General features: G+C 47.4%; 2 protein-coding genes across 4 annotated transcripts in view; one reads left to right on the top strand and one right to left on the bottom strand.

The window, feature by feature from the left end:
* Positions 1-15,427, top strand: part of LOC8039581 (formin-2) — a 107,468-nt gene that overhangs the window by 78,464 nt on the left and 13,577 nt on the right. The gene's annotated exons all lie outside the window — the stretch shown is intronic.
* LOC121047503 lies at positions 975-2,953 on the bottom strand. Its single transcript, XM_040502788.2, has one exon. It carries the CDS (start codon positions 2,315-2,317, stop codon positions 1,031-1,033), a length of 1,287 nt encoding a protein of 428 aa, XP_040358722.1. The 5' UTR covers positions 2,318-2,953; the 3' UTR covers positions 975-1,030.

Genomic DNA, 15,427 nt, shown 5'->3' with positions numbered 1-15,427 from the left:
GCTCTAGAATGTAGCTTTAGCTGCTCCCAAATACATTTCATAAGTTCTACCCCAGGGAAGAGGGGGCGGGGCTTGGGCTTTGAAAACTGAAAAATTGCTAACAAGTCGATTATTGGAAACCCAATTTTTTGGGTTGCATATTTTGTAAGCTACCTCCTCCGTAATTAACAGCACCTAATTCATCAAGAAAATATGTTCAAAAGAAAATATTCGAGGTCTCGGCGGCTTCCAAATCTTGCTAGAGCCGGAAAATAGAGCTGGGTTTTGAGCACTTGTCGCTCCCATCCAACTTGACAGACGGCCACTGTTTTAAGGGGACACACCCCTAGGAGGGTCAACTTTTGAAACCTTGGCTTAACATTAATGAAATTTACAGGGTAGGCTGGTGGTCATGCTAGAGGGTACATAACAAAAATTTCATGTCTCTCGGTTAAGTTGGAAGAAAATTAGGGCAGCTTTTATCAGCAACACGCCTACATAGTTTAGTTAAGGGGGTATGGTAGGGTGAATGGTACACATTAGTTTTAATGGAATATTTCAGAGACCGGTGTTCAAAAAGAATGCCACTGGGTATAATATGACACCCATTTTTTGTGGCTAGATGACTTATCCTTCCTATGGCCCACCCCCAAAATTTCAGGTCTGTTTAATTATTCAATGTACCTTTTCTTAGCAGCCACAAAGAGGAATGTGATGATATTAGGCGATGATATTCTGAACTCCCGTAGATTATATCTGAACTAAAGAGATATTATATTCTCCTTGGAGTTTTTGTCGAAAAAAAAATCACTCTATGCTTCAAGCCACAAAGGGGGTGTCTCGCAGTGGGATTTTTTTTCAGTTATTAGCGTGCAAGTAATCAGTGATTTTTTTAGTTCAATATATTTATGAAAGGTTGCAGTACATGTGTGTAAAGTTTTACTGGATTTGGATCAATGGTTTCAAAGGAAAGGTACATCGAATTTCAAGAAATGCATAAAAATGCAATTTGAGAAAAGAAGTTTTATGTTCACATACTGCTTATGGATGCTCAAAATGCTCCCGGAGAATACATTTCGCTTTTGGCTTTCTTTCTGGTGTCTCTGAAACCTTTCTTAGCGTTCCTTTTTTTCAGTCGTCTTTCCTTGCTCTCGGCAGAGTTGTATAATTCTGCCCTTTCAACGCGCTCTTTGTCCATCTTCTTTAGGGCAATGTCACAAAACACGCCTGGAACAATTCCAAGGGCCTCCAGAACAGCTTTTCGTGCAGAATTGCCGTCATCGTAGTAGGCCACAGCATCGTTAGTTGCTGTTTTCAATGTGTCAGCGCTGACAAACGTGGTCTTAGGGCAGCGGCACCAGATCAGTTGGTTCAGCGATTCATTTGTGTTCTGTGTTCGTCCATGAAGACATTTGGTCAGAAGAGCTGGATCTGACAATGCCTTGAACACTGGCTTGATGACTTCCATCACAGCCTCAGGAATGTAGTTTTTGTGGGAGTATGTCTGAAGGTTTCCCTCAACAGTGCAGCGGTTATACCCACACCATGAAGATGGACCCTTTGGGCATAATCCGTGGTTGGGCTTCGTATCTGTTGATAACTTATGAAAGTATATCGCCCATACAGCTCGTCTCATATTCTCCAAATTTTCTGTGTTTCCCCGAATAGCCTTGCTATAGTATACTTGAATGGAATCTATGTCCTTCTCTGTGAGGCGTCCTTTCCCGGAGAGTGGCAGACCATCTGCCAGCTTTTTCCTCTTTTCGTTCTTCTTTATGTTCCTTAGCCTTGTGCCCATACGTTTCTGGACGTGTCCAACACATTCATGTTTCTCTATGACCTTTTCGTAAGGCTGCGAGTCTCTGACAGCGATGTACGCTTTGCTGTCTCCATCACCGATGTAAGTTGTGTACATTATTTGGTGTTTTTCAACAGAGCGTCCAAAGATTTTTACAGCTCCTGCAGATTCCATTCCACCAGATGGCCCATCGTAGGTTATTTTACATTCACTCAAGTTGTCATCTGTGTGAAGGTTGCGGGCACACATGTGGCAAAACTTAGATTCAACTTCGAAGTCTAGCACTTTTCCTGTGTCAGCTGATACTGCTGCTACGACGCCGTGTAGCGAGGAGTAACCCTGCTTCATCCATGTGCCGTCCACTGTGACAGCACATTCCAGCTCCCCATCAAAGGCAGAGGCCTCTTTCTTCAGTTCTTCGGCAGCTTTTGCCATACTTTTGCCATACTTTTGCTCACAACGGTCGTGGTTGCGTCGAGAAGCCTCGCGTTGTACGATGCAAACTTCGTTGGTGGTGGCGGCAGATTGAGCACAGCACATATGATGCGACCAGTCGTCAATCCTTTTCCGCAGGTGCGGAGGGCATAAACGAACCGTTGATTTACTTCAAAGACGTTGCCCGCAGTACGCCTGGATGTTTCGAGCACACTGAGAGCATCGCACTCGCTGCAGGTGACATTTATGCAGGATGCCAAGCTTCTTCCAAAATTATTTCTCCCTTGTTGCACTTTTTACACACAGCAACATCCTGCAAGAAGCTGCGGAGAAGACCGAAGTCGATTAGGCGGAAGCCAGTCGTACTCGTCCTGTCGACATCGAAGGATTCACCACCGATAGTCCCACCAAGTTTCGTAAAGCTTGCGCTTCGTCGTGTCAGTTTCTCACTGCTTTTCTTGGAAGTGAACCGATTACCTTTGAAAGTTTTCTTTCTGGTCCATTTGCTGGACGATCGTGGCATCTTCTGGGCAAGTAATACACTTGAAACACGAAACAGAGGCGACCAAAAGTCCTAAATCGACCACAACTGAAATGTTCGGAGCAATAACAAAGAAATATGGAACTAGCTACAAGGGCACCACTAGCGGCACATTTGCGAATAAATAAATACTTTAAGAAATAAATTATATTTCAGTACCCATCATTTACTAGTCACACACACATAATAACAAAAAAAAAAAAAAACGGTACCAAAATTAATAAAACACCGAAAGACAAAGATAAACAAACCGGCCTCCGATCTCTGTCGTCATTTTTAAACGCCAGGGGGTGTGGCACACTTGGCGCGACTTTTAAACCGTTTAGAGCGGGCACTCGAGGCCGCGCTTTTGGGGGTTTGTTTTTCGTTGTGCGGCCGATTTTTCAGCGTCAGAATTGAAAATTGGATTTTTTTTGATGGTTTTACCCTTAACCTATCGTCGGAAAACTATCACGATATTCATGATTTTTATTCGCTAGATATGTAGCAGAATGCCTAGGAGGTGCGGCTATGGAAACCTTTTTGTAAAAAGTCCTTCATTTCTATCAATTTTCTCTTCTGCAAAATCGGTCAACTTTTTGGTCTTCTGTGCCTTTGACGAAATGTCAACATTTTTTTATAGAAGACATCTGTAAAGTGACAAAAACATTCCATAGCTGCATTCCTTATTGAATTTCAGTCAGGAAAAGGGAAGAGTGAACCTTCCCTGGGTCTTGCCATTATCAAATGATAGTGACTAAAATGGAATTTACACCAAAAAGTGGAACGGAGAAAAATGTGTTCAAAGTGCTCCAAACCCTACCTTTTCTTTAGCTGCGGTGGACAGAAAATAATTTATAAAAAATTAACTATGCTGTGTAAACTAGTGAAAATTTCTGGGAATACTCTCTAGAGTATTTTCAGAAATGGATGTAAATATGTAATTTTTCAAAATCAACGTTTTTTTGCAGAATTTTTTTTTCTGGGTAGTGTCCTCCCTTAATCTTGTTTTGAAGCAGAGTTCTTTTTCTCTTCGTTTGGCCGCCCTTCAAAATGGTATTCGTCGCATTGTTTTGACGCAATCTGCATTTTTCCGCCTCGCGGTTGCGAAGTTGCGATTGGTCAAAGCGTGCGCTCAAGAGAGCGCGTGACTACCATTGGCCGAGGCGCACGTTCTCCCTCCATTGCCATGGCTACCGCTCCTCTGCGGGCTCGCGTCGTCTGCTACGGCTGCTTGCTCGCTCCTGCGCTTTGTCAACTTGGCTTTGCTTCATCTTGACGATTGTTTGCAACACTTGGTAGTTTTGCATGCTTTGCATGTTTCGTGACGGCACACAAAACGGTGAATGAAGTACAAGACGGCGCTGCGTTGGATGCACGGAAGTAGTTCATGCATGCTTCTTCTTGTGGTGATCATCGGACGCAGCATCGGCGGCACGCCTCATTGCGTTGCTGCTTCTGACGGTAATTCTTCTGTGCCATCAACCGTCAACACAGAGCAAAGACGGGAAGTGCGGAGCAAGAAGAAAGTGTGCAAGGACACTTCCAGCTACTCCGCAGGGTAAAGCCGTTTTATGTAGTGCAGTCCGGCTCGCAATATTAGGGACTTTCCGGTTGCAACGTCACTCGATCGAGAGAAACCAAAAAACACAGGGTCTCGTATGTTATCCTTAAGACAACTTGAAAGCGAAAGTGCAAGCCCCGATGCATTAAAGACAGACACACGATTTATGGATGTGGCGGCGGAGGCGTACTGCGTCGGACTACTGTACGAGATGTTGCTGGTTTGACGCCAGCCAAGGGATAAAAGCAAAAAGTATTTTTCGATGAATATAGCGCCTCCATTGATTCTGCCACAAGTAACACCATCTCGTGGTCCAGTAGCAAACTGGGGGTTTTGGTACCTTGCGTGTCGCCGTCGAGTTTTGGAAGCTTTCGCGTCGTCATGTTTTTGCCCAAGGACTTTCAAGGACAACTGAATGATGAGACTTATAAGGCTTTCGCCTTAAAAAATAAAAGCTGTGGAGGGTGTCTTATGTGTATGCGTGACGCATTTGCGGGCTTTTCGCCATGCAAGAATTAAAACCACAAGCAGAATCGTGTCACGTGAAATGGGCTCAACGCTGAAAGTGTGTGTGGAAGAAAGGAAGTACGAGAGACTTCCTCTAGGAAGTCTCTCGTAACCACGCAGAAGCGAGCAATCCGAGCAGGCGACCGACGACGACCGAAGGAGACCCTTACGGCACCCCTGTCTCTTGCCCCAAGTTTTCCCCTAGCGGCACGGATGCGCTGAGGGACTACGTCGTCCAAGGGGAAAACGGCGCAAGTTTCTAGTACACCCTGCCAGGATCGTTGCAGTACTCCGACCCGTAAACATGCCCCTTCCTACAATAGTCGCTGCTATGATTGGATGCCTCCCTCCGCATTCTGAAAGAAGCGCAATGCTAACGCTGGCTGTTGCTGGTTTTTCAAATGGTTGTAGAAGTCTAAAGGTCTTTCAAAATGGTACCTCTCACACTTGTTTTACATTGTTTTAATCTGAAAATTGGTTTTAAAGTGGGCATCAATATGTAGAAAGTATTTTTCTTGCTGGAGTTGTTCCAAGCTGGTTTGCTGGAAACAGTTTACTTCTTACCTTGTCAAGTTAAATTTTTTCTAATCTTCCAGTATAAATTTTTCTGCCAGCTTTTTCAGGGCGAGGAGTCTCCATCCTCATCAGTAAGCAAACCACTTTTACTTAACCATAATACGTAAGTAGCTGGTGCTAATTGCAATTTAAAAAGAAATCGGAGTAAATAAACGCAGAGTGTGGAGAGTTTGGCAGCGGAGAATTTATTATTTTATTTCTATTCTTTCTACGAACATCAATGTTTACTTCCTACGTCCGGTGCATTTGCTTTGTGTGGGTAAGAGCAAATGACAAAAGGAAAATGAAATATTACTTATGAATATAGACCTATCCTGATTACAACATTTTTTTTTGAAGGTGCAAAGCTGCTACTGTGGTCCTGTCTTCCTACTAGTCTAGAAAATTATATGGAGGAAGACTTTGCTAGCCAACATACTCAAGTTTCGTGTTGTCACAGATGACGAGAGAAGAAATGGTGAATAACTTGAAAACTAAATAATTAGGCAAATGTGTGCTTCCAAACAAAAAAGAAGGGGGGCAATGGCAAGATTGTATGCTAAAGCAGTGTTACAGCCTCTCTCAACTGGAAGAGAGGACCGGCGAGGAGGATCTTGTGTCATCCAGGGCCCAGGCATGTGGCACATCTTTTTTTTACTTATGCAGTCAAACCTCGATGTAACGAAGTCGGTAAAATTTGGAATTTAGTTTGTTACATTGAAATTTCGCTGCATAGAAATTTGGGGCTAACATTGAAGAGTTTCCACAAATGTTTCCCGGGTGCACAAAACTCGCCGAGGAAGCCTTTATTTCGGTTGAAAGTAGTCCATCGCCTTTTTCTTGACCACTCTTGACATTATTATTGGCATCATTCGAGGTTTGCATAGCCAGACGGTTTGCATCGCGTCTTCTTTCTTGCTGGGTGCTCACGAACCGCCTCAAAACATTGATCGCGTCCACCACTTCACAGTTACTGGGCACATCGCCAGGTGTCTTGCTCATCAGGCTCGCTGTCGTCCCCGTCTTGCGAGTTCCCATGAACATCGCTAGCTATCGCCTTGCCAGTTTCCTGCTCCTTCGCAATGACAGCAGAGTCGGCTTATAGAAAGTCGTCGACGTTGTCAGGGACAGCTCCATCGCCTTGAAGGCTCCGTGGCCCAGGACAACGAGAAACGCACGTTTTTAGCTAGACCTCCGAAACAAACTACCGTAACTATGCTGCGCAAACGAAGCGGATGGATGAAACGCCGGCGGCTCTAGTGTCCTCTAGTGGCCGTTCTGTACACCACACTAGCCAGATTGGACGCCCTCTCCCCAGAGCATTGGGTGCATTGGGCCAGATGGGCCAGTTCCCGTTTCACCCTGTGCGCTTTATCGGGGGCCCGTTTCAGCACGTGCGCTTCCCAAAATCTCCTTTGGGATCCAAAAGTTTGTGCCGAGTTGTCCATGAAATTTCTGTTATGTACTGTCTGACAGACTGGCGCCTATAATCTCGAGGACACTCGAGGAGCGTGGGCACTGAGTGCTCGAGGCTCGGGGTGCGCGGGCAGACGAACGCCGGGCTCCGAAGTGATTAAACCGATTTGACCAGTGGTCTCCTGTGAACCGACTCGATGTAACATTGGCGACGAGGCGGACAACAACTTCAATCGGCAACGTTCTCGGCTGTTCAAGAATGACCACGACACAGGGTAAGCTCGAGGAGTTTCAAGGAACAGGATGGACAGCCTGGTCGGAGCGCTTGGATTTCTTCTTCCAAGCAAACGAGATCACGGACCCTGGGAAAAAGAGAGCTCTGCTGCTGACCCTGTGTGGCGCGGAAACCTACGAGGCCGTACAAGCCCTAACGGCCCCGAATAAGCCAGGAGAGGTAAGCTTTGAAAACATCATGTCTTTGCTCCAGCAGCATTACGACCCACGGCCTTCGGAACTGTTCAGCCGAAGCAAATTCCAATGCCGCGATCAACAGCCCGGCGAGTCAATCGCTACCTATGTGGTTACTTTGAAGAAATTAGCTGCCGACTGCAATTTCGGCGTTTTGACAAGGCCAGCGGTGGCGACAACAAGCGCTGGAGCATCAGCAGCCGTCGACCCGTTAGTATCGAACCCAACCATGTTACCACTGGACGTGACACTCAGAGACCGTTTAGTCTCGTGCAAGATGAGCGTCTACAGCAAAGGCTTTTCGCAGAAAAAACTCTTGACGTTCAAGCAAGCTTACGACATGGCAACACGACTTGAGAGCGCCGTTCAACTGCAGCAGGAGCTTAAAGCCCCCACGGCCGACCAACATAAGATTACATCAGCGCAACCTGCAAGACGCCCCTCGGAGGCGGAAAAAGTGCAAGCGGAGCCGCAATGCTACCGTTGCCATGGAAAGCACAGGCAAGACGCTTGCCCATTCAGTAAGGTGTCCTGCCGGTTCTGCAGGAAGATAGGACATATTGAGAAAGCATGTCGGAACAAAGCGAGGGCGGACCCACGACGCTCAACCCATCACATGAGCTACGATAAAGATGACTATGCCGACGACGCACAGGTCACTGGTTGTGATCAAAACCACCGGTTTGACTTGCAGGAATTGAATGTGCAACACGCAAGAGCTATCGTACCCAAGTACCTCGTAACGCTCAAGGTCTAGGGAAGACCATTGGAGTTCGAAGTTGACTCGGGAGCATAATTAGTGAAGAGACGTACCGCAAGACCTGGCCATCTAAGCCGCCTCGCTTGCAGAAAGAGGATGTCACACTTCGAACGTGGTCGGGCGAAGGATTGTGTGTTCTCGGGTCTGCGGAAGTCCAAGTCAGACATAAGTCCAAAGACTACCTTCTTCCGTTGATGGTGACAAGTGGATCCGGGTGCAACTTGATGGGTATAAATTGGTTCCGAGCGCTGAAGATACAAGTCAGCGGGTTGCACCATCTTTCGCCAAGCCAAGATGTCTGGAAGGTGCTTCAAGCACACGAAGCGGTATTCAAGTCCGACATCACGGGGTTCACTGGTCCACCAGTCCAGCTGGAGCTAAAAGAACCAACTGCCCCTAGATTCCTCAAGGCACACACCATACCTTTTGCTTTGTGCCCTGTCGTAGAGTGTGAGCTAGTGGCTCTGCAGAAGCAAGGAATTCTTGAACCGGTCCAACATTCAACATGGGCGACACCAGTGGTCGTGGTCAGAAAGACTGATGGCTCGGTGAGACTCTGCGGACACTATCGGAGTACGGTGAACATCGCAGTTAAACCGGCCGCTTACCCCCTGCCCACCCCCAGGGAAGCGCTGTCTAACCTCCGGGGTTGCACAGTGTTTTCAACGTTGGACCTCGCTCAGGCGTACCAACAGCTACGAGTGACAGACACCATGGCCGACCTGCTAACAATCAACACCATCAAGGGCTTGTTCCGAGTAAAAAGACTTCCCTTTGGAGTGGTGGCAGCGCCGGTAATCTTCCAAAAAGTCATGGACATGACATTAGCAGGTATCCCTGGAGTCGCTGCATACCTCGACGACGTTATCATCAGTGGGCCAAACGCAGAGGAACATGCCTATCGACCAGTCTTGAATAGTAACTCGTTACTAGTAACGCGTTACTGTAATTTCGTTACTTTTTTGGTAACTTGTAACTGTAACGAGTTACTTTTTTAAAATGTAACTTGTAACTGTAGTTCTATTACTTTTTTCTGAGGTAACGACGAAAGTAACGACTTTACTTTTGTCGTTACTTTCCGGTGTTTTATGAATAATATATCACTGATCCAGTACAATTTAGATTTTTTTTGCACTTTTCAAATCGTCTATTCCGACATTTCCGAGTGTCAAGTTGGCCTTTCACAAACCTGTGAATACGTTCTTTTTCACGTGTCATGACCCGAATATAGCCACGTGTAGATATCATGAGAAAAAATCTAGTTATCTTTAGGCACGCGCTTGAGCTTTGTGACTGAACACTACATCTTAGTGTCTTGAAGCACTATCTATTTAGTGGTTTTTCCTTTTTCTGTAAAAACGCTTTTTAATCCGGTGAATCAACCGTGAAACAACAATACCCGCGGAGGGCACTGCGTCTGTTTCGTATTCTGATTAGCGCCAGTACTCCACACTGCGCATGTTTCGTATTTTGATTTGCGTGGCGAGAACATTTTCAAACACTAATTTCGAGAAGTCACTTCTGCTAAGTTACAATGTGAAGTAAAAAGCGTACTGTTTAATTTTATGCAATAAAACTTGGTGAGGGGCGTTTTCTAGTTTTTCCTATTTTTGTGTTATAAAAAAGTAACTGAAAAGTAACGTCGTTACTTTTTAAAAGTAACTGTAACTTTAACGAGTTACTTTTTTGTTGTGGTAACTGTAACGGTAACTTCGCTACTTTTTTCTGAAAGTAACTGTAACTGTAACGAATTACTTTTTAAAAGTAACTTACCCAAGACTGCTATCGACTAGACCAGGTGCTGACAACACTGGAGAAAGCAGGACTGAGATTGAAAGAAACCAAATGCCACTTCGGGGTCAGAGAAGTCAAATTTTTGGGTCACCTGATCAATCCGGAGGGAATTCATCCCACACAAGACAAGATTCGCGCAGTGGTGGACACTCCAGAGCCGACAAACAAGGCAGAGTTGCAGTCTTTCTTGGGGCTCTTAGCGTTCTATGACCGATTTCTGCAAGATAGAGCGACGATAGCGAAGGAGCTTTATAGCCTACTGGAGCGGAAGGCAGAATGGTGATGGGAGGACAGACATCGTAAGGCTTTCCAGAAATTGAAGCAACTAGTAGTGCAGTACACTGTGCTGGCACACTATGATGAAAGGAAACCATTACTGTTGTCATACGATGCTTTACCATATGGTGTGGGTGCCGTGTTGGCACAGTTGGACTCAGGCGGCCGAGAGGCTCCGATTGCCTTCGCGTCCAGGACGCTAGGAGCCTCCGAGCGAAACTATTCTGAGCTTGACCGAGAAGGCCTGGCCATTGTGTTTGGGGTCAACTATTTCCATCAGTACGTCGCAGGACGGAGTGTGATCATCTACACAGACCACCAGCCTCTGCGAGGCATCCTCGGAGCAGAGAAGCCTGTTCCACAAGTCCTGTCACCGAGGATGACCCGGTGGTGTGTCAGACTGGCAGCTTATAGCTACAAGCTAAGATACCGACCAGGAAAACGCCATCAGAATGCGGACACTCTTAGCCGGCTTCCGCTGTCAACCACTGAAAATGAACCGGAGGTTCCAGGAGATATCCTGATGTTTGAAGCTTTGTCCCGTCCACCATTGTCCGCCGAACAAGTGGCGAGAGAGACTGCAGCCGACAGCGTCCTTGCGAATGTATACCGAGCCATCCTAGAGGGTACACTTGACCAGTTACAAACACCGGAGTACTCGGTGTACAGAACCAAAGAGGCAGAGCTGTCGAACCACAGGGGATGTGTAAGTTGGGGAGCACGAATCGTGATTCCTACACAGCTAATGAAAGACACGATGGCCCTGATGCACTCTGGACATCGCGGGATTGTGGCAATGAAAGTATGCGCTCGGAGCTACGTTTGGTGGCCCGGAATAGACACTGATATCGAGACAGCAGTTGCAGAATGCAGCACCTGTCAGATGCACCGAAAGTGTTTGCCCAAAGAACCTATCCCTGTCTGGACTAGGCCATCAGAGCCATGGGACACCCTTCACGTGGACTTTGCAGGTCCTGTCAATGGTCAGGTCTTCCTGGTTGTGGTGGACGCGTTTACCAAATGGCTCGAAGTGCGGGTAGTCCGGAATATGACCTCGACCGAAGTCATTAGCGAACTAAGGGCCATGTTTGCGACATTCGGCCTGCCAAGGAAAATTGTGTCAGACAATGGCGCAGCGCTGGTGTTCGAGGAAATCGGAAGGTTTTACCGGAACAACGGCATCCTGGCGGTTACAAGTGCACCGTACCATCCTGCCACTAATGGACAGGCAGAACGCATGGTACAGGAGCTAAAAATCACTCTCGCCAAAAGAGGGAAGGAAGAACTAAGGTGTGCGCTTGCAAGGTTTTTGTTTAAACAACATAGCACCGTCCACGTTGCCACGGGCAAAACGCCAGCTTGGCTGATGTATGGAAGGGAGCTTCCATCAGCTTTGGAACGACTAAAGTGTGTTGTGTTTGAAAAACCTGTGAGGGCGGCCGATTCCTCTACCTTTTCTGAAGAACCTGAAATAACGACCGCTTCCTCGGATCCACATGAGCTGAGCGTGGGACAGGCAGTTTGGACGAAGAAGTTTCCAAGCAGTCAAGGTTGGATTACTGGAAGTGTCAAACGTCAAATGGGCCTACGCTCATGGATGGTCCGCATTGATCAAGGATTGGTGCGCCGTCATCGCAACCATATACGAAAGCGATGGACAGACACCGAGGTGCGAGAAAAACCGGACACGTGGCCTCTGGTCTGGGACATCGAGATTGACAGCTCGGCTTCAACGCAGCCACCATCACACAGCTCTGACAGTCAGGCCCAAACAACCAGATCACATCCGGGAGCTGGCGACAAGCCAACGACTGCTCCTCAGGAACCAGTGTCGGCGTCTTCGACGGCCGGCACACATCCCACTTCGGGTACCTCCCGGGCCACCAGAACCCGACGACCTCCGCAACGCTACGGGTACCACAACTAGTTGGAGGAGGTGTTATGTACTGTCTGACAGACTGGCGCCTATCAGCTCGAGGACACTCGAGGAGCGTGGGCACTGAGCGCTCGAGGCTCGGAAAGCGCGGGCAGACGAACGCGGGGCTCCGAAGTGATTAAACCGATTTGACCAGTGGTCTCCTGTGAACCGACTCGATGTAACAATTTTTTTACATCAAAATTTCGGCAAACGGGACTTTGTTACATAGAGGTAAAAAATACATCACGTGTATACACTTGCGGTTAGAAAAAGTTGTGTACTTTGTTACATGGGGGGTTTCGTTGCATAGAAGTTTGTTACATCGAGGTTTGACTGTATTAAATCTTTCGTATTATCAGAGGTTGTCAGAGGGAGTTTCTACTGACTGCTTTTATACATGCCATATGTTCAGGAAGCTTGTGTACCAGAAGACACAATAACTGCCTAGAATGAACTAGGAATATCCTGGAGAGCAACGAAGGGTAAAAGGAAGAACTAGGTGGGTGGGGTGTAAATCCCATAATGTGTAGCAGGTGCTTTTCGAAAAAAATTGTTTTTTGCCTACTTATTGCACGCAATAAAAATCACGCAGACTTTTCTCTTATGTTCCATATTTTTTTCTGGACCAGTGGAGATTATGATTGTTATTATTACAACTACCTAGTTTTGAGCATGTTGTGTATTGTATTTCGACAGACGCAAAATGTTAATAGTGCAAAAGGAGTAATACTAATATTTCGCTTCGGAACCTGCAAACCATATTTTTTCTTGTTTTTCGCCGGACCCAGAGTGATGTGTCTGCCTGACTGTTGGATGGATAGATCGATCGATCGATGAATATCGATTGTATTTTCATAACGGGCGGTAGCTTACTCCACCTAGTCGCGACAGGCCATCGCGGTTCGTCTTGATGGACCGCGACGGCCCACGTTGATGAAAGCATCGCTTTCTTCAATGTATTCCGGCGGATTCACCCGAGTCGATTTGATGATTCCAGCGAACCTGCCGAGTGGCTAGCTTCCACAGACACGGTATTGCGATTTTTTGTTTTTCTGTCGACATTTGATTGACATTTCGGGGAAAATAAATGCGGGTGTGCACTGGTTATCCCCATCGTTTTCTGGTTTTCAAACTGCTAACCACTGCCCCAAACCGCCGCTTCGAAGCATGACCATGCGACATGGACGAACCACACACACCGATCGCATGATTTGTACGAACCAGGAGATGGAAATACGCTGCGCTCAACCATGCGGTTGCCACGTCGTTCTGCCCTGGCTCCCGTTGCGTTCGTCGACGTTGGAGTATAAACAGCCTTGTCCGCCGAAGGATTTCTAATTCTAACGGCCTCGGATTGTGAATATTTATCACGTGCACATGCAAACAGCTGCTGAAGCGTACTTTGTCCGAGGCAACGACAGTTGGGGACTACTTGGGATCCGGAACTGCTCCGCTAATCCGTCCGCATGCATGCGCCGTCGTCGACTGCTTCACACGGGGAATTTGCCGTGAGAAAGGAAGTGCCTGCAACCTTTGAACTTCTTTGAATAGCCCACGCACAACTGGAATTTTTAGATTTTTGGGACTTTTTCAGCGCGTAGATTGCGTCACCAGCCTCAATCGACAATCTCGGAAACCATTTCAGTGCTCCTTGTTTTTCTCTACAGTTATGAGACTGGTTGCATTTTGTTGATTAACATGAGTTGTACCTTTTTGTAGCATTGTATAATAATCTATATTCTTTTTTTGTAGTTCCCAAAATGTGTCCCATTTCATGCTCAAACTTTATTTCATGTTCAAACTTTATTTCAGGTTTTGATTACCGTATTTATTCGAATATAAGGCGAGGTTTTTTTCCGAAATCCTTAGTCTCAAAGTCGTACCCCGCCTTATATTCGAAGCTCAGTACAGCAATACGGCAATTTTGGTGTAACAGTTTCGGTTTCCGCCTTTCAACCATTTCCAAGCTTCCAAAAGAGCCCGACAATACTGTTACAAATCTAACGCAGAGATTTAAGAATAAAACATACAAAATGTTACACAAACGCAAGTTACAGATAGTAACTACCGAGTTTAGGCAGCTGCGATGCAGGAGACGCGATGGCTGCAGACGCCTTCAACCATATCAACGAGCTGAGCCAGCAGTAGCCGCTTCCAAGCCAGTAGTAGCCGCAAAGTTTGTAAACAAGTTGGGACGCCATTTTGCATTTTTTTGTTGGAGTGGCCGAGTCTCTGCGGCAGGATTTTTTCAGTGCTCGCTTATTTACGCTACCAGCGCAATGGCGAGTCACCGTTGCCACTATGATGCAGCCTTCAAGAGGAAGGTTGTATCAGAGGCGGAGGTTTCTGGAAACTGCGCGGCGGGTCGGAAGTTTGGTGTTCCGGAGAACAACGTGCGTCGTTGGCGCAAACAGAAGACTGCGCTGTTCGCCTGCGCAGCGACGAGAAAGGCTTTCCGTGGCCCGCGAAAGGGAGCGTTCCCCGAAGTGGAAGAAGTGCTGACGCAGTTCATCAAAGAGAGGAGAGGCCGCGGTTTGGCCGTTACTTCCGACATCGTGCAGATGAAGGCGCGCGAAATCGCGAGAGAGCGTGGCATCCCCGCTCTCAAGTTCAAAGCTAGCCGGGGCTGGGTGCAGAAATATATGAAGAGGGCCGGATTTTCCTTGCGAAGGCGGACCTCCGTGATGCAGAAGTTGCCCGAGGACTACGAAGAGAAACTAATCTCTTTTCAGAGATATGTTATCGGCCTGCGACGCGACCACGACTTTCTACTCGGGCAGATGGGCAACGCCGACGAAACCCCGATTTTTTTTGACATGCCGTCGCCCCAGACCATTCACCAAAAAGGTGATCGCCAAGTGAGCCTGCGCACTACAGGCAACGAGAAGGCTAGGATCACCGTTATGTTAGCCTGCACCGCCGATGGGCGGAAGTTGCCCCCCTTCATCATCCTGAAGAGAAAGACCTTTCCGAAGAACGAGGTCTTCCCGCAGAACGTCCACATTCGTTGCCAGGAGAAGGGGTGGATGACGGAAGAGCTTTTTCTGAACTGGATTAAGTCGGTGTGGTGCCGAAGACCAGGGGCACTGCTCGCCCGGAGGTCAATGCTGGTCCTCGACGCGTTCCGCGGACATCTCACGGAGGGTGTGAAGAAGAAGCTGGTGGACGAACGCACGGAGCTGGTCGTCATCCCGGGGGGCATGACAAGCCAACTACAGCCGCTTGACGTTTGTCTTAACAAGCCCTTTAAGGCACACGTCAGACGGCTGTACAATGAATGGATGGCGTCTGACACTGTGGCCCTCACGCCGTCGGGACGTCTAAAGCGGGCGTCCCCGTCTATGCTCGCCCAGTGGGTGGTCGACGCATGGGCAGCGATCCCCGAAGCTATGGTTGCAGCATCGTTCCGCAAGTGCTGCATTTCCAATGCCCTTGAC

Source organism: Ixodes scapularis, unplaced genomic scaffold (genome assembly GCF_016920785.2).
Source record: "Ixodes scapularis isolate PalLabHiFi unplaced genomic scaffold, ASM1692078v2 ptg002322l_1__unscaffolded, whole genome shotgun sequence".
Taxonomy (NCBI): Eukaryota; Metazoa; Arthropoda; class Arachnida; order Ixodida; family Ixodidae; genus Ixodes; species Ixodes scapularis.
Note: the sequence above shows the minus strand (reverse complement) of the source record. Positions and strands in the feature narration are given on the sequence as shown.